The sequence below is a fragment of the Cimex lectularius genome, unplaced genomic scaffold, assembly GCF_000648675.2.
Source record: "Cimex lectularius strain Harlan isolate CLEC.00 unplaced genomic scaffold, Clec_2.1 scaffold2, whole genome shotgun sequence".
Classification (NCBI taxonomy): Eukaryota; Metazoa; Arthropoda; class Insecta; order Hemiptera; family Cimicidae; genus Cimex; species Cimex lectularius.
This window is the reverse complement of record NW_019394219.1, coordinates 5,753,341-5,772,982: the sequence shown is the minus strand read 5'-3', so window position 1 is coordinate 5,772,982 and position 19,642 is coordinate 5,753,341. Positions and strand designations below refer to the sequence as shown.

Sequence of the window (19,642 nt, the reverse complement as noted above, 5' to 3'; positions counted from 1 at the left end):
TCAGGGGTTATCAACAGCTAATTGTTTCAGTCCTAAATCCATTTACACACATCCACCCTTAAATATATTGAACACACTTTGAGTGAGTAGAAATACTTTGATTGAATATATAAAAAAATATATTTTGCATTGTATAAATTCACTTTTCCACATCCAAAATGTAATTGTTATGTGTAAAAATGTTTGTAAATCCCAGGCCCTGAAGATGATCTCAATAAAGCTCGAAACGTTGGCACGATAAAGAAAATGTTTTTCTGAAACCTACATCCCACCAGACCTCGTCTCACGATTTCTAAATAAATACTTAAATATATTCTTACTTATTTACACATAATATATTATATTATAATTATATAATATAATTATTATATTATATGAATATTATTATAATATACACTCAGAGCAGTGGAGTACTCAACATTCCTCCATCACATGTTACACCTATATGTATACACTAACCTTAGCGTCGATGGGGTACTCAATATTCCACCATTGGCCCTCACACTACACATTCATGCTAATAAATCCATTCACTTTCAACACATGCTAGGGACATAAAGCTATATACAATAAAACAACCTTCTTTCCTCGAAGAATCGGAACAGGGGACTCAGATACTCTTTGCCGTGCTCAAGTACAATTCCCATATATTAGCATAACTAATATATGCTATAATATATAGCTCTCTATATAGAGCCAAGGAACTGCACCCTTCAATTAGAGGTCATATCAATCCTACAGGTGGACACAACAGTTTAGGTGTTGACACGTTGCTCATCACTCCCGAGTTAGAATTTAGCTGCCTTGCATTTGTACGAACAAACTTACATTTGGGGTTTTTGTAAAAACACCGACACCCCAAGGATTGTTGTGAGCCTTCTACGAATCAAGATAATCAGGTCTGCTAAGGGCCTCTGCAGTGCTTTTGATGCCTCGAAGCTGGTTATTTTTATCTAGGCTTGAGTTTTTCTTTCTTAAGCCACTTTTCCAGTTCTGACTTAGCACACTGGTGACCTAGTTCTGGTTGTTTTTTGGCTAGTTGGTCAGTCCTATTCATTTCCTTCTATGTATTTCATGTCTCAGAACCCAGATTAAAGTAACCTTGCGTTTTCCTATAGCCATTAGGCAATTTAGTTATTCCTAGATTATTTTGGAACTGAAAGCTTAACATTTATCTTTATCAACTTGGTATCATCAAGTATACGATATATCAAATTGATAGGGTGGGATTAGTCCAAAGGCTTTTGCTAGAGTGTAATTCAGTGCTTTTATGCGTACACCTACTCCTTGTTCCATCTTTGTACCACATAAGGACACCTTCTTGAAACTCGGGCTACCTATTCCAAAGATCTTTTTAACTGTGTCTACTTAGTCTGTCAAAGTTCTCCCATTTGGTCAGATACTATTGTAACCTTCATTTATTTTAATTTAAAAAGTTTCGGTGGCTCCTTAGATCTGGCTTTTTTTCCTAGTATCTCAAGGGTTGGTTGGCACTCTCAAAAGCAACCTTTTGTGCATAAATATGTAAGGGTGGAATGTCGGGTGTGGTTTCCATCATTGTTTTGGGGAAAGTTTGTACTGCCAAACAACTTTTTGCGACATACCAAATTACCAAAATTGTAGATCCATCACAAGTCTGTTAGGAATAAGTCATCGGTTCAATGGGAGCATATTTGAAAGACAGGCTTGTGAAAAACTTCATCAAAGGATCATTTCAGTAACTAACAGAACTACTAAACCTAGGACACGTTAGGATTATAATGATAGTAGGACTGATTGTACACTGTAAACTCCGGAGGCTCTTGTATAAACATGGAGCAGCTGAAAGAACCCTATGCAGTATTGCTAGGAAGAAGAAACAGCAGAATATGTCCTGTGCTGCAGGTCGATTCTTATTCCTGGGAGAGGAAAAGCCTAAGCATGAAGGATATACACGAGAGCCTTTAACGAAGCTTTCAGGTGGCTCCAGACATGCGTGATTTGTCAAATACCAAGCAAAGGTTTGCTGAATCACAACTAGTGGGGATTGGTTATTCGATAATATTTGGTGATCGCCATGCTAGGCTAATTGTTGGTTTCCTTGTTCATTTCAAAATGCACAAATATTTATGAAGAAGCTGAACTCAAAGCATCCACACATTCGGATATCGACTGAATTATCAATCAACACTATTTATTTTAAAATAATAAACAATACCTAATAGATGTATTTAATGAAAGAACACCATAGTGTTGTTTCGATTGGTTAGGAATGGATGGAACAGTCTTGGAGTTCCTTGAACTGTACCAAGCTGAACCAATAATTTGGAATGCTTCCGAATCACAAATATCAGAACGAGGTTTTCTATGACTGAGTTTGTAGCCACAGGTGCAGCAATGACAGTTTCACTGTTGTCCATCACAATTAGTAGTACGTTGAGGACTCGCACAGCATTAGGCAAATGCGTACTCACTGTTTCCACACAAACTGTCTGGTTGTAAAAACCCCACATATGTGAACACATTGACTATTTAGCAAATGCCAAGATGAGCATCGGCAAACGTTCGGCAGCAATCAGTATTCGATGAATAGGGATAGGGATAAAAGAGGCGGCCACAAGGGCTGCACCTCGACCTGAATAGAACTATTGTGCTCCTCTGTTATTTATAACTCACTGGCTATTAACCAGCCTCCCCTGTGGTTCCTTGGTGTAGGATCTGGCTTGTGGTTTTTATTGTCCTAGTTGCAAGAACCTGCAACTACGTAGACCTTCACCAGAAACAAAAAATGTGTTCTGCAGTCTCCTCTTCCTGGCAGTATCTGCCCAGTGTTCCTTCTGTCTGTACTCCTATCAGGTGTATGTGCTTTCTTAAGTGGCAGTGCCCTGTCAGAAGTCCAACCAGAATCCTGGTTCAGTTGCGGTTGCCTTCCAGTAATCCTTTTACACCTTTTGTAAGTTTTGCGGATGATCCTTCTATCAATCTCTTTGCGTGACTCATACCTGTGGTATTGCTCCACCAGGTTTTGGACTCATCAAGGATCCAATTTAAGATGTATCCTCTTTTATGACAGGCTGCTAGGCTGCAGTAGGGTTCTGAGCCCATAATTCGGCGAATACCTCATGTATTTATTTATGATCTGGTATGTCTTACACAATGATAGTCACGGTGCGCAAGCTCGTCTACTTTTTACTTGTTATTACGTTTTATGTTCGGATGCTTCCTGGCAAGTTGGTTTGAACATAAAGCTTAAATATTTAATGTTGTATGGTTACATTTTTCTTTATGGAATTTACTAAGGGTCAAACTGATAAAGGCTTGGTGCTTACTTTCAACTTATACGCCTTCTCCTTGATTATTCATGCTGTTCTCAATTAAAAAACCACAGATTGTGCCAGGATTTGAACACAGGACTGCTAGCACGGTAAATACGTGTTGGAAACAAAAAAAAACCATTGTTAACAATCCAGTATATTTACTTTTATATAATATGTATCATGACATATCACTGTTTAAAAAGCACTAACATCTTGATGCACTGTTTATTGCACATTCCAATCTTTTAGCTACTACCAATTGTTGTTCGGTTAAAAATATACCAAAATTGTTTAAATATAATCCATCACAATAAAACTTACAATTAAAATCACAAAAAAACAAAACTAGCGACATGTTTTATACGTTCAAATAATATTATCATCAGATATATTATATATATAAATAATTTACCGAATGTAAAAACTATAAATTGGAATGATTTAAATTGTAGAGACAAATACGTTTACTTGTTGTGATATTCCTTTTTCTCTTTATTGTCTACTTTACTTTAAAAATTAGAAAAATACAAATTTTCATTTTTTCATAACTTCCAAACTTGTCTCCAACACTGAAAAAATTACATAATAATATAATGAATAGTTCTGATATTTATAACTCTCTAACTTGCATACTTTCAAACAAATGGAATACAATAAAAGAAGAAAAAACTAATATATAATAAAAAAACAAAAACAAATTTCTTGTTTATTCTGGAGGAGATAATCTTTTATGACTATAACAAAGTGGTTAATAAAATTTAGCAACACGATGTATTATATATATTGAAAATTATCGAATTGTTTTACTTTCCATTAATTACAATAATACAAAATGATAAACTTTGCTTATTTACAAAGAATTTTTTTTTCTTTATCAGATACTTTACAATATTTATTTCCGCTATGTACATAAATATGAGTTAACGTGTCAATGGGATGACGAGGGTGGTTGGGGAGGAGGAGGAGGTTGAAAATGCTGCAGGGGTTGGTGTGGTGGGAAATGCGGCGGTGCCTGAGGGTTGATGTTCCCGTTGAAGTGTGGCGGAGGAGGGCCGGGGTTGATATGTTGTTGCGGGGGTGGCGGCGGCTGGAAGTTGAAATAATGAGGCAGCTGCTGCTGCCCGGGCGGATAGTGACCAGGGGGTGGAAGCGTCTGGTACATCGGTTTGTACTGCATCGGCTCGCGCATCAACGTGTGGTAAATCCCGAGCGCCTCGACCAGGCTACCACTTAGTTCGGAGAGTTGAGCGTGTTTCCGGTCTACACGCTCTAACTCGGCGTCTATCAGGGGGCCCATCTCTGTCACTTCTTCTTCCAAGGCGAGGAGTTCTTCTGGATCGGGGCCTTCTGTCGTTGGATCGACTTCATGGAGCATACCTAAAAGTAGGTCGATTTTCTTTGCATCTATCTCGACTTTTTTTGATGGCCTAATTGTTTTCACCTCTACTGTCTCATTAAAACTAATTCCTTTCTTCTCAGGTTCTAAAAAATGAGAAATACATATTACATTTTATTGCATTATGGCTGGAAAAATATGGTTAGTGCATGATAGTGTGGTGGCACAGCACAGAAAAATAAAATCCTAAATAATAAATTATAATAATGTTTTAATAAGATCAGCAAGATGTTCTATGGTTGATCAACTATATATCCAAATAGTTAATTATTAAACTTAAACAATAAAAAATAAAATAATGGTCCAAGAGCTTTTAAAATTTTGAGATGAACTAGCAGTTTGATCATTTATTATTTTTCTGCAGTTGGTATGTTATAGCAGGCACATTATGTTGAATTTTGAAATAAGGGATCAGTTTTGAAAAAAATTCATGTGCATTGATTTCACTGCAAAGGCAACATTCAATGAAATAATCCATTTTGGAGATTTTAGTTTTAATTTTATAGAATATAATTATTAAAAAACTTAAAAATTTAAAACATTACTAAATAATGGAAAATAAGTTTACTTTTTTCTGTTTCGACTGAGAGATCAGAGGTGACAAAATTGGCTGGGAAAAGCCCTTCTCCTCTTTGGTTGCAGCCTCTCCACCAGTTCACATCGCTATCATCAGTAACATGTACTGAAGAAGAAAAACCCAGTTACACGAGCGGATCAGACACGATAAGAAAATATTCAGTGGTTTACCTATTTCTCCAGCGAAAAATGTCAATTCGTTATCTTCAGCTGCTTCAAAATCGTACAAAGCCCTCACCTTCCTCGGTTCGCTCTGTTTTGGGTTCGAGTTCTGGGTATTCGACGTTCCAATGCTTGGATAGAGTGATGTGGTACCTAGGCTTGTGTTATGTTGCGTCTTGGGAGATGTGCTTTCTTTTAGGCTAAGCTCTATAGCTGAAAACCAAAATTCACGACGATTTAGACAATAGTTCTTTGGGAGGTTTTCAATAAATAAAGTAAAGTAAGAACAAAACTATCGGGAGAGTTTCTAGTGTCTAGGATGTAAGGAGTGTGGAAAAACATGAGTTTCCATAAACGTTAATGAAAAATTAGTGCACAGTTTTTTCCTCTGGGTATTTTGCCTTGACCTTGCCTATGAGTGCTTAGGTTCAAAATTTTACAAACCATAAAAATTAAACAAAGAAGGAATTAATAATTATACGCTGAAGACTTTGTGACAAAAATAAATGCATTCATGCATGGTCAGTCAAGCAGCCATGAAATTTGATACGTGATAAATATTAAAAACCGAAATGAATGTGATATGAGAACCACAGAAAATATTTCATAACATAAGAACAGGTCTATTGAGTAATATCAGAAATGAAATGAAGACAGAAAATCAGAAGTTATGTAACAAGTAAACAATTTGGAACTAACTCAAGTACTGAAAAAAATTAATAATAAAAAAATTATTGGATATATGGGAAATAATGAGGAATATCTATAATGCATGCAGGATCCCATAAGTTATGGGATTAATACAAGATTTGGAATTTGCCTGATTTCTAAAAAGTACAAAAAGGCTGTGAGACTTCCAAGAGTTAAAGGTTAAAGGGAGTCAGCCACTGCGACCAATATTGGTCTAATGTGCAATCACCATGAGGTAATTATTTTTAATGCCACCTGGCTGACTGAGATTAGATGGCTATTCTTTTGTTAATTATTCCCAGCCTCTTTTTCATAGATACCAACTCCGATACTCGGTCTTGCAGCCATATGTATACCAGATGTAATCGGCTTAATTGGGATCCTTTTCTTCTATCTGCTCTATTGAATAGTTTGATCTGAAGTTTTCTGATCAAAGCTGAATTTTTGGATCACAGTGTTAACAGGCATCCCCCGAACTCTGTTTGCCTTAAGTTCCACCCAAATATTTAATTCTTAAGCGAGTAGGCTAGCTTCTCCCTGCAGTAACCTGTGAATTGTTGCTCTAGCCTCTACCTAAATGAGATATGTAATGGTGGTAAAATTTGAAAGGATTTTCTGGGCAGTACTAAGGATCCTGCTCATTTCCAAGGGTTTTTCATTTCAAGTCTAATTCTAAGATCTAGGAAATATTTCAAACATGGCCAATGAGGAAGGTCTGCAAAGCCAGAAAACCTGAATTTATGAAACTTTTATATTTAAAAGTCTAATTCTGTGCTGAGTAAATCCTTGAATTCTGAAATTGATCCTATTTAATTTCATTATATTGAAATTTTTGTTTTTTACCTTTTGCTATATCATCAACTTCTTGCTGGCTTGAAACATGATTGGGGTCAGTTGACCTTTGGGACTAAAAAAAAATAAGTCAAAACACTTCAAAACGTGTCTAATTAATTTTGTTGAAAATATTGATTTACTCTAGTCGATGTGCTCGGGTCTGAGTGTATTGTCAGGTCTATACCCTCGCTACGCATCCTAGACCACATAGACGTCATGAGGCTGAGTTGGTCGTCGTTCTTTAGGTCTGATTCAGACCACTTTTTGATTAGCACCCTCAACTTTCCGCCGACGGGGCTACTTGGCAGCCACCTTTTGACCACCTTCTTCATTTCAGAGTCGAAGTCACGTGAAGCCACTTCCAATTGAAACGTCTTTCCACAGTTGTTAATACATGCATCCAAAAGCTGTAACGAATTAAGATTATTAACAGTCTTGTAAATGTGTGTAATATAATTCAATTTATTAAATAAATTTAACAACAATGTAAACAGATTTATCAATCAATCGAATACTTTAAAAGTTCAAATTTTGAAGGCTATACATCTTTGGATAAATTTAGATTAAGTTCAAATGATGTGCCACTAAGTCAGTAAGTATTAATAATATTCTTTGAAAAAAAGAAAAAAAGAAAATACTTTAAAGGATGTAGCTCAATTAATAGAAGCTGTTATGATTCATGTTTGAATGTATGATTGATATTCAGTACAAACAATTATTTAATTATATTAATATATTACTATTGAATACGTTTTATCTGAAGTAAGGCTAGTTAGATAAGATATTACAAGAGAAAAGAGAATTAAAAAAAATTGTCTGAAACCAACTACCATTCCAAAATTACAAAATCCTATCAAAGTATTAACACAGTGAGAAACACTGTATAATTGTTTGATCATTTTGGTCTGTCTTTTTGGTATTTTGGTTTGTCCGATGTGTTTCAACCTCCTGTCGTGATCAGTGTTATATATCCTTTTTGTAATGATGTAACTAATAAACCTCAATCTCACCACTGATGATGACAGAAGGCTAAAACACACCAGAAAGAGGGTGTTTGTTTTTAATTTGCTGTCTCTATGCACAACTCTCAACCGTTGACTTGCTATAGGCTGCAAAACTGTACGAAATAATTGAAAATACAGTAGGTCATGATTATTAACAATTTTCAATGTTTAATGGTTCTTTTATGAAATTTTACGCTGACCTTTTTGTACAGGGTGTTGTTGATGAAAATGTATTTTATTAATTACACAGTTTGAATGAACATTGTTTCTTATTACATAATCAAAGGCAAAAAGTTTCTTATAAATGTTACATAAATGTTCTAAATTGAAGGTTTTCTTCTTCTCCTTGGAAAAACATTAGGAAAACGATACATAAAACAAGACTATGAGAAGTGTGGACTAAAAGATTTTATAGTATAAATCCAAATTTTACTATATCCAACCTCTGGCACATATGGAATCATAACATTGGAGCCACAAAACCTTAGAAAAGAAGACACAGAATCATAAGAATTACCTATTTAAATTATAAAAGTAAGAATGCCTCAATATTATAGAGGCAATGCATACTAGCCCTAGATGGAAGGGGCACTGGGATTGCCTCCATTGCATACATACATCCAGCAGATGGTATTACTTTGGACAAAATGAAATAAAACCCAATTTAAATCCTAAAATCCCAATCATAGAATCCTAAAAAGAAACAAGGTGGCTACAAAATTGTCTGACAAAATAAAATTAAAAGAAAATTTGGACAGACCCTTCTGAATAAAAGCTACAAGAGAAGTTTGGAAGAATACCTCTCCCCCGCCATAACTAAGAGACGCTTTATTAAGATATACAGATGGATCTAAAATAGAACATGGATCGGCCTAGCAAAGCCTCTAGGCCCCAAACCATCAATTTTCCCAGCTGCGTGAGAAGCCATCACAAAATTCTGGAGAGAATTAAAATAACTGAGATTGCTATAATGGTACCTGACAAAATGAGAGAAAAACTCAGCTTTGAAAGAGCTTTCCAAGTGTGAAGGTGAAGAAAGGTAACCCCAAGTTTAAGGGGAAGAGGTCCTTATACGGAACACAGCTACAATTAAAAAAATATAAATAAAGGAGAGATTTACATACTCTCGGACATTTAGGCTGATATAAAGCCTGGTTGTATATTTGTAGTGCACGTGTAGTTCCAGGCCAGGCATGCATAGAGTAAGGAGGGCTTTAAAATTTGGTTGTATATAAGAAGTTTATTTTTTATATCTATGGTGGAGCAACGGGACATCAGTAGGAATAAGATCCTGCTACCAACCCTCCCCTTTTAATAATTTCCTTTATATTATGGTCTGAGAAGTTTTTTGTCCATGGTTATACCTAGGCATTTAGTTTTCTCAGACCACTCTATTTGTCAATTGTTAACCATAACTTTATCTCTTAGAAATGTGCGCAGTCAGAGAAAAACAAAATTTCAATTTTAAGGTCAGGTATATATTGTTTCCAGTGGTTACAGAACCAGTACACCCAATTTAATTCAACCTAGTATCTGGTCTCTGTAAAGAGCTATATATTGATGTCATCTGCATATAGTGCCATTTTACAATTTTTCAACTGAGGAAGAGGGTTTATAAATAACATGAAGAATACATCTTTTGCCTTTTACCTAAAGCTTGGTTTCCACTAAAGTCACTCAGGCAACTGCATTGTGGCTTTTTTGTGCAGCTGGGACTGTGAAACTTTTGCACAAGTATGTTTTGGGGTGAGCTGACCAGCCGTCAGTTTTTTAGTGTTTTGTGTTGTTTGTTTCACTCCCCGTAAACGCACTTGTCTCGAGTATAAGAATGAACCAGGATGACTGCACTCAACATTCCGAATATATCACAGCTACAGACTTTTGTGGGTTACTAATGATAAAACTCATCATAATAAGAATGAGAGAGGACATGTGGGAGGAAATAAGCATCAAAATGGGACAAAGACAAAAACTATCGCCATGACAGCAAATACTGATAATTATACACGGCGTTGGTGGCTGCAATGGTTTAGTCGTTGACACGGCACTTAACACAATAAGGTAAAGGTCCCTGATTCGAATCCAGCAGCCCTGCACTCGAACACAACATAATTACAAATGCTTTTTTTTTTTCAAAAACACTAGCACCCTAAGGGTGTAACCTCTGCTGTTGTGAATTCTCATTAAAAAAAAAAAAAAAAAAAAAAAAAAAAAAAAAAAAAAAAAAAAAAAAAAAAAAAAAAAAAAAAAAAAAAATGACAGACTGTATAAACGGTATGCTTGTCTGGTGGCTAACCTTGTTAACCCAAGAAGGCACGAGTTGCGCAAGTGATTTTTTCACGCAATGCAAACCCAGCTTAATATTTTGTTTACTGACTGTAGCACTGAGCACTTAGAGAATTCTAAACATTTGTGAGTTATACATTAATTCCATTAACAAAAAAAGCATTGTCAATTATTTTTTAATTGCTTTCTATTCTTGGCAAGAAAGACTAACCAGTGAACCATTGTCAAGAGAAAGTTGATAGTGCAGATTTGATTATCCAACTGAACAAACAAAAACTAAACAATCTCAACATCTTTATGATAAAGTGAAAATAGTGAACTGTCGGGCAAGGCAAACTTTGGTTTTAAAGGGGCCTAAATCAAATCTCCCTCCACGACAAACTAGCAATGTCACCAGTCCAAATCAGATGTAGGATGGATGACTAATGCCAAATGAAGCCAAATAAACCCGTTGGATGGTATAATCGTCAAAACCCGAGGAAACCCACGGCAAGTTGCAAAAAAGACCTCCTTGAGCATGATTGTGTAATAAAAAGAAGTCTTGAATTTTAAGAAAAAGATCAACCTGCTCCAATTCAATTTGTGAAGAATACGGCTCATATCAATGAGCGGATGGGGTTTTCCTTTCATTAAAATTGGAAAATTCCAGGTAAAAAATATTACTCACGGTTATAGCTTGTAGGACGATGTGCGGGTCCTGGTTCTGAAGTCTTTTCACTATGGACCTGAGGCAGTCCTTCGCTTTGACCGACGAGTTGGACACCTTATCGCATATCTCCATGATCCTGCCCCAGTCTTCGCTGGTGTTGTTCTCGTTGGTGGCCTTCTCTGCAACATAAACGGGACAATTTTTAACTCCCGTTTTAAAACTGGTTCACTCCTTATAATCTCAAACTCACCGACTTCGGCGTCGAAAGGCGAAGTTGCGAACATGTCAGTCAGACCCATTCTTTTCAAATAACTCCTACCTACACAATCCGAACGCGAAAACCTTTTCTTAATGTTGCAACTGAGATCGGTTGGATTTGTTTTTTTTTTCTTTCTTTTAATTATAAAAACATAAAGATTTGCAGGGATGTGAAATCGGGAGGCGAATTAATCAAAAATAACCATCCTCTGGGATCTTCCCCTGTTCCAGGTTTCACTTCGATAACTACTTCTACGTTTTGTGATGAGATTACGTAGTGGACCGGGGGTGGGGGAGCAGTCGACCTTTCAATACCGGACACAGGGGGCTCCTCACACACAATCAGATATACCAACAAAAATGATTATTTAACAAAAAATTCAAATATCAGTCTTATTTCTTTAATTTTTTTACATTTATTAATAAACAAATCATAATTTTTGTTTAGTTGTCAAATTATTTTAAAAATTTTATACGTGTTTTATTCAGAACGAAAATCATGGAAGTCCGCCTGATTGACCTTTGAAATCAAATAGAACTTTGACTGCAACAAATTGACCTTTTCCTCATTCCAATTTAACTTATCTATATCAAATTCCACATTTTCAACTGACAAAAATAGATTAACAAAAACAATACTCAAGAGTTTCCACTTTTCCAAGCCCAATTTAATTTTTTCTATATTAAATTGTATTTTTCAATAGAAAAAGAATTTACGTCAATTTAATATTGAAAAATATATAAAATCCTGAGAATAGTTTATCTATTTTTTCTTCTCTGAGATGAAAATGTGACATTTAAAATGTATAAGTTAAATAAGAAAGAGGGAGTTTTTTTTTTTTTTGGCATCGCCATTTGAGCATCCGCCATTTCTTTTTTTTTTCTTCTTCTTTTTTTTCTCTCTCCTTCGCAGCATGCAGAAGCCCGAAGGGGCAGGCAAGGCGCAGCCGGAAAGCGGGAGAATGCCCAAGCCTGCCTAAGGGGACCAGCACTCATACTTATTTATTTCTTTTTAGGGCCTATATACGGTTTCCATTTTCGGGGATGTGGATAAAAACCATTTACAACACCATGGAAAAGGCCACATCCCCATAGAATCCGGGGCAAAACATGCCCAGGCTGCTTATGGCACCCGACCCCACAGTCCAGCACCACCCAAACCCACCCGACTCCGGGCCACCCCACGCCACGAACGAGTCAAACTAATTTTTTATTCGTTCCTGCCGTATGTACTTCGTTCAGGGAAAGTTCAATTTGACTTGATATTGTAAAATATATGAAAAATGAACATTCACAAAATGCATAAAATGCAAGAAAAGGGTGAAGAAATTGCAGTTTCATTAAATATTTCATATATCATTAGAGGAAAGTTCAATTTAATATTCAAAAGATTAATTAGACTTCAAAAAGACAGTTTTGAAAAGTTTTTTGTTTACCTATTTTATATTCCAGCTGAAATGTTATTCAAAATAAATAAGTTGAATTAGAAAGAGAAAAGTTCAATTCAACTTGATATTGGAAAATACATGAAAAATCCATGAAATGCATAAAATGTAAGAAAAGAGTGAAGCAATTGCAATTTTATTAAATATTTCTTATGTGGCTAGAAGAAAGTTCAATTTAATACAAAAAGATTAATTAAACTTACAATTGGGAGAATTTTTTTTTGTTTACCTATTTTATATTCCTAAAACATGTAACAGAAAATGTAACATTTAGAATGAATAAGTTGATTTAGAAAGAGTGCAATTCAATTTGAGTTGATATTGTAAAATGTATGACAAATGAACATTCACGAAATGCATAAAATGTAAGGAAAGAGTGAAGCAATTGTAATTTTATTAAATACTTCTTATTAGACTTGAAAAAGACAAAGTTTTGAGCATGTTTTTACTATTTTATATTCCAGCTGAAAATGTTATTTAAAATAAATAGGTTGAATTAGAATGAGGAAAAGTTCAATTCAACGACATTGTAAAATATATGAAATGTGACCTTCATAAAATGCATAAAAATGCAAGAAAAGGGTGAAGAAATTGCAATTTTATTAAATATTTCATATATCATTAGAGGAAAGATCAATTTAATATGAAAATAAGATTAATTAGACTTGAAAAAGACAATTTGGAGAATTTTTTTGTTTACTATGATACATTCCAGTTGAAAATGTGATATTTAAAACTAATAAGTTGAATCAGAAAGAGGAAAAGTTCAATCCAGCTCAATATCCCAGCTGAATATGTGGAACTTGAAATAGATAAGTTCAATAACCAAGAAGAAAAGTCCAATTCGTTTTAGAAAATGTTCAATGTGGTGCAGGAAAAGTTCTATTTACATTTGGAAAGTTTGGTAAGGCATAAAATCCTGATGATTGTTTTTGTTTGCCTTTTTGATATCCTACCTGAAAATGTGAAATGTGAACTAAAGTTAAATTAGGAAGAGGAAAAGTTCAATTTGTTATAGTAAAAGTTCAATTTAACTCGATATCCCACTGAATATGGAGAACTTCAAATAGATAAATTCAATAATTCATAAAAAAAAGTCCAATTCATTTTAGAAAAAGTTCAATTTGATTCAGGAAAAGTTATATGTGGAAAAGTTCGATAAGGCATAAAAACCCAAAGATTGTTTTTGTTTGCCTTTTTGATATCCCACCTGAAAATGTGAAATTTGAAATAAAGTTAAATTAGGAAGAGGAAAAGTTCAATTTATTACTCCTTATGTTAAATACTACATAGCATGGAAACAAAGTCACATTCATAGATAGAAACAGGCTTTCTCTCTCTCTCTCTCTCTCTCTCTCTCTCTCTCTCTCTCTCTCTCTCTCTCATTTTCTCTCTCTCACACACATTTTTTTAAAATTTATTTATACACAATCTTTTATATTTACTTCTTATATTGGTTGATCTTAATGAAGAGTGTAATTTATTTACATTTGTGTTAGTTGGTCATCTTAGCCAGTATATATTTTTTAAATATCACTGCATAAAAATTAATCAACTAATTAAAAATATCAATTTAAAAGTTTAAATTTTTTTGTAGATTCCCCTATGTAGGTTGTATTTTTTGGACACAGACACACTTACAGACACGTAAAAATGCTTAATCAATAAACCCTTATTTTTTTAAAGTAAATTTATCGTCTAAATAGATATTTCGGCAAATATACTATATTATAATTCATTATGCCACATGAGTGTTGGTCACTCGAAGCACAGCAAAATATGGTGGATTTTCTTGTAAATTTAATTAAAATTATGAAAATTTTCATTGATATGAAGTGATGAACTTTTTGATTGAAGTTTGCTCATTTCCGGTCAATTCTGTTCCACCTATCCTCGCTATTTCATCCGTCATTCAATGTTTTACACTTTCACCACGATGAAAGTTTTATCCTTTTTAAAAAGGTAGTTCCTATTCCTACTCACAGTAAGTTGTTTCGCAATGATCCAGATTTCGAGCCCTTAGCTCATCATCAGGTTGTAGAACTCTTTCAACCTGCTGTTGAGCTAAGGGCTCGAAATCCGGATCGTTACAAAACAACTTACTATGAGAAGGAACTATCTTTTTAAAAACGAGGTTGAAGGTTGAAAGTTTGTCTTTCCTCTCTTATCTTGTATCTATTGTCACTGCTTTGTGAAGACTCGCATGTGTTTGTAGAAAGGCATTGAACATGGTGAAATTTTGGATTTAGTCAAATTTACTTATAAGTACGTTTACATAATTGCTTAGGGTAGTCCTTGGGAGTGCACGTGGTGTCACCAGCAAAGACTAAAATGTCGATCTCGACGGAACCTCCTATTTCCAAGCATTGATCTAAATGATTTAAGTTAAGCAAAAAAGATAGATAACGTAAGAGTGATGTGTTCAATGCATGTCTTTTGTTACTTTAATTGGAGGCAATTTTAAGTTATGAAATTTGTCTCCGATTATCCCGATTTTCCTATACTCGCTGGTTTGGTCAGTTGTACGATGTACTTTTGAGAAAAAAAGTTTTCTTCTAGGGGCGTTGGTGGCCGCAACGGTTTAGAAGTTGACACGGCGTTCATCACTGTAAGTTAAAGGTCCCGGGTTCGAATCCAGCGGCCCTGCATTCGAGCACGACATACTTACATTCTAGTCTGCCTATTCTTACTACTTTACTCTGTCAGAAATTAGTCCTTTTGCTTAGAAGTTCTGTAGGTTCAACCTGTTTATATCCCTGAGCTGATTATGACATAGGCCAAAACATGAACACAGAGAGATAAAGATGATCGGAGACGACCTGATTACAATATGTTCGTCAGAAAATTATGATACAAAGAAAAGGTCAATTTGACGTTAAATTAGATCTGGGTTTTTGTGATTATTAGGCTCTACCAGAGACAAATTTTAGTAGGGAATGCTGCAAGTGAAACCTGAAACGTAATGACAGGAACGGATGTTTGCGTTTGGCTTTAAATTTTAAAACGGGACCTACTCAAATGTATGACTTACGCCCTCGATTCGCCATTATTGGTCGTGTTGTGATCAACCGGGGTAAGCCTCTTCGCCTCCCCTTCATGTAATTGTAAATGTTGAAAGGGGTGAACATTTAATTGGTGTATCCGAATAGACAAATCGGGGTCCTCCAGGCGGGCTACGGCCACGAAAGGCGTGCTCATGTCTGCCACAATCACAAATTTTGATATTCATGACATTTTTCAGTCTTGAAAGATAAAAATCACATGTTATTTTAACTTCCTTTGATTTCGGTAGTGTGTGCGTTCTTAGGCGGACTCGTATGAAACCACATTGTGATCATTTTCGCAGGATCTCCATATTTTTGTAGACGTCCAATTATGAATTTCCTAACTCAAGTTATGAGAACTGAGCTGACTTCTGCCCTGGAGATTCTATTAAGCCTGACAACTCCACTATGTTCCAGGGAGACGCAACATCAATTGTACAAAGGCACATGCAAGTATAAGCCTGTCAAGGCACCAAACTAATTTAAAAATAAAGGAACACTTCGAAAGGATGCCACTTTGAACACTTGGACGCCATGATTTCTAGATGTAACTTTATAAAGTATAGAAGAAAGAACCTCCAGTCAATGCTGATTCTATCTGGTTGGCCTCAAACCAAAGGGCTTTGGAGTAGGTGCAAGGGAAAATTAAGTCAGGCAGAAAAACGGCAATTAGGCTTTCTGCTAAGAAGATTGAAAGGCTGGGGATAAAGGATAAGAAGCACATGCATCTGAGGTAAGATCACGGACTGTATGGTTTTGTCTTAGTGCCATTTAGTCGTCTTAAGAAAACGACATATGCGAATTTGGGAGAAGCAAAGGATAACCAATGTAGCTTCTTCCAAAAAAAGAAAACTTGAAGAAAAAAAGAAAAAGAGAAAACCAATGGATAGAAAAGCTCAACTTATCAAGGCTATTAGTTTATCTAGTAAGCTATAGCCCATATTTAGATAAACATTTTAGTCCTGATTGAACAGTGCAGAAGGGTATTAAATCACCTCATTTACAAATCGACAATCTAATCTTTATCGTTACCAATCATCTTGATTGGCTTGTCCTCACTACATATCTTTATTTGAAAGGGTACTACAGGCCTGATGAACGCTGTGCAAATGGATCTATGGTGCAAGCCACATCAGCAACAAATCTACAATCGAATCTTCATGGTCACCATCAACCTAGTTTATCCGCAGTGTCACAATTTAATTTTAAAATATTAAACTCAATCTATGCTATAGCACCTGCCATAAAGAGGAGTACTAGCCGAATTGATCAAACTTAAAGAGGCAGAGCAGGAAAAAGATTTCCTCAAGAAAGAGGATAAACGCAGTGCAAAAAGCGCTTTAGCCATCACGTTCAACAAATCTACAGCGACGTCATCATCAGGACAGAACAACCAGAAGTCCTGCTGCATTAATTAAACCACGAAAAAAACCAAGCATTATTGTAAGTCTGAAAACTGAACATTGCCGATTCAATACGGATAGAAAATATTATTAGTGATAGAAGAGGGTAAGTTCTTCTAAGAAGAGAATAAAACTACAGTAAATTTTATCCAGTGAGGCAGAACCTCTATGTTGAGGGGTACGTATAGTTCCACGTGATGAACGCAGTGTAAAAGGCTCTTTAACCACTTCAGTAACAAATCTACAATCTAGATCTATCTATTTCATCAACATCATTCTGGTTGACCTAACCTCGTTGCTTTTGCCGAATGGATGCCACTTTTACCTGATGTATGGAAATATTGGTAAACGCAGAAGGCAATCATGGCCATAAAAATCAAAAGGCTTAACCTAGATCTATTTATCTAATGTGCCACCCTTCTTTGTGGAGAATTTCATCCCATTTCATAGACACTGTGCAAGAAGCCTTTTAGCCGCTTCATCAACCAGTTTACAATGTTCATCGTCACCGTCATCCTGGTTGACCTATCTTCCAGATTTATTTCAGCGTCTTTAGTTGTGATTGTGCTAAGTATCATGATCGGACTGGATGTTCAGAAACGACCAAAGTATATTCTCATCACCTCGCAGACATCAAGGAGAAAGCTGACAATTTACCTTTGAAAATGTTAAACGAAAGATGAACTGTAGCATCTGCCAAAAGAAGGTTAATTGCCGAATGAGCCAAACCTAATGACCTAATGTGGAACGCCTCAGGATAAATTTTCCAAGAAAATCTATCCTAATTTACAACAGAACTACCTCAGAAAAAAGGATAAAAAGAAACTTATGGAACAATGGAACTCACTCATTGGACACAAACAATCCAAGAACCGCCTAACAAATTTTGGTATGAAAGAAGTAATAGAATGTATCAAAGGAAGGATGGAGAAAACTGCGAATGCTAACAGGATTCTTAACAGGACGCTGCAAACTAAACGGACATTTAAAGAAGATCGGTATAACCCAAGACGTGCAGATTCTGCCAAGAAGCAGAGGAGACACCAACACGCCTATTAACAAACTGTGGCGCTACACTTACCCGCAGGAGGAAGTGCTTTGGGACAATGTGACCGTAGAAGAAATTCAACCACTGAAACCGGATTTACTAATCAAATTCCTCGATGAATTAGGACACACCGGTATGCCATAGGCACAGAATGGGAGATACAACAGGTCTTCAAGGGCGCAGTATATTACACACCCCTACAAATACTTCTACATCTATAACAGACCTACTGCATCAAAGATGGAAAAAATAAGATTATTGCAGGTTAACTAGGCATTGCGGACTATATAGACATATGAAAATATTGGGTGTTGTAGAAGTTAAGTAAGTTTTGCCAAGAAAATAAAGAAAAGCTCAAACCAGCACATATAACTTTAGCTATTGAAACTAATAAAAAGCCTGAAGGTCATATATTTATAGTTATTCTTACAGGCGCAGTGCATATGGCTCTTTAACCATCTCGGCAACAAATCTAACTCAACCTTAATACAACTTTTTTTAAGCGGTGGGTTGAGAAATTGGCTACTCGTACTAGCCATATGTTTACCTCTAAGTTACTAAAAATAATCTCTAAAATATCTCATACTGTTCATATTTCTTTAAATGAATAAAATATAGCCGGTGTGTGACTTCCGCGTTGTATTTAAATATATATTTGTATTGTGCTTTTCTGATATCCTCAGTCGGATGAGTTAAGCGGCCGGAAGAGATGATAAAACGCTGTGATAATATATCTTTCTAGAATCACCCACTCGCGTCTCCTTCCGCCTATTTACTTATTTTACAAATATATCTGTTTTCTCACCGATATGACTTAATCTGTGTCTGGCACGAGGCGTGAGGCCGAACTTAAACGAAGCCCGCCTCATGTCCGTAACAGCCGCCGGTTTTCACAAGTGAAACAGTAAAACCTATTAAAATGAAAAATAACAATGGGAGCTTTTCTATTTATTTGAGAGAAGATTTAGTTTCGTAGGTCGCTCAGATGTATATAAAAATACAAATTTTAAATATTTTATCACCTGACTTTACCAAACAGAGCGGAATCGCATATCGTAAAACATGGAACTTTACCATTTTCCAAATGAATTTCTGATATTTGTACCCATTTTTAATTTAAAGCCATTTTTGTAAAAGAGCGGTGAAAAAAAAATAAAAAAATAAAAACAAGCGAAACAAACTTCTCCCTATCACTTAATCAAATATGTACTTTATATCTAATTCATAATTACATAATAACTTTATTAATTATAAAACCGATGTTTCTTGGGTTTGTATTACAACATTCAATAATTACAATAAATTAAAATAATTTACTTATAACTAAAAATTTTGTTTCGGAATACAACATTACAACATTAGTTATGTAATTAATCTTTAAGTAAGGTATTGGTATAAAAAAATTAAAAAAAGGTATTGATTAAGATAAAAAAGTCAGGGTCAGGAGCGGGATTCGAACCCACGACCTTCGGCTAAATATGCCGCTGCTCTACCACTTGAGCTATCATGACTTCGATCCAATCGGATAGCCCAAGTGGTAGAGCAGCGGCG

At 35.4% G+C, this 19,642-nt stretch overlaps 1 protein-coding gene across 2 annotated transcripts; it reads right to left on the bottom strand.

Annotated features, from left to right (window-relative positions):
• Positions 1-3,434: 3,434 nt before the first annotated feature.
• LOC106666799 (signal transducing adapter molecule 1-like) lies at positions 3,435-18,975 on the bottom strand. 2 transcript variants are annotated; one of them, XM_024230256.1, is made up of 8 exons: positions 18,897-18,975; positions 11,144-11,212; positions 10,912-11,072; positions 7,095-7,361; positions 6,964-7,027; positions 5,440-5,643; positions 5,261-5,374; positions 3,435-4,778 (listed from the first exon to the last, which is right to left on the bottom strand). In XM_024230256.1, exons 1-8 carry the CDS (start codon positions 18,958-18,960, stop codon positions 4,225-4,227), a joined length of 1,497 nt encoding a protein of 498 aa, XP_024086024.1. In that variant the 5' UTR covers positions 18,961-18,975; the 3' UTR covers positions 3,435-4,224. The 2 variants fall into 2 exon arrangements, with proteins under 2 accessions (XP_024086024.1, XP_014249741.1); XM_014394255.2 differs by lacking the exon at positions 18,897-18,975 and adding an exon at positions 15,628-15,859.
• Positions 18,976-19,642: the final 667 nt, after the last annotated feature.

Excerpts from the sequence above, each read along its gene's own strand:
- LOC106666799 (XM_014394255.2), bottom strand. The coding sequence starts at position 15,724 with ATGTTCACCCCTTTCAACATTTACAATTACATGAAGGGGAGGCGAAGA. Across the intron at positions 7,362-10,911 it reads TCGTCCTACAAGCTATAACC|CTTTTGGATGCATGTATTAA; the intron begins GTGAGTAATATT and ends AATTCGTTACAG. Across the intron at positions 5,375-5,439 it reads ATTTTTCGCTGGAGAAATAG|TACATGTTACTGATGATAGC; the intron begins GTAAACCACTGA and ends TTTCTTCTTCAG.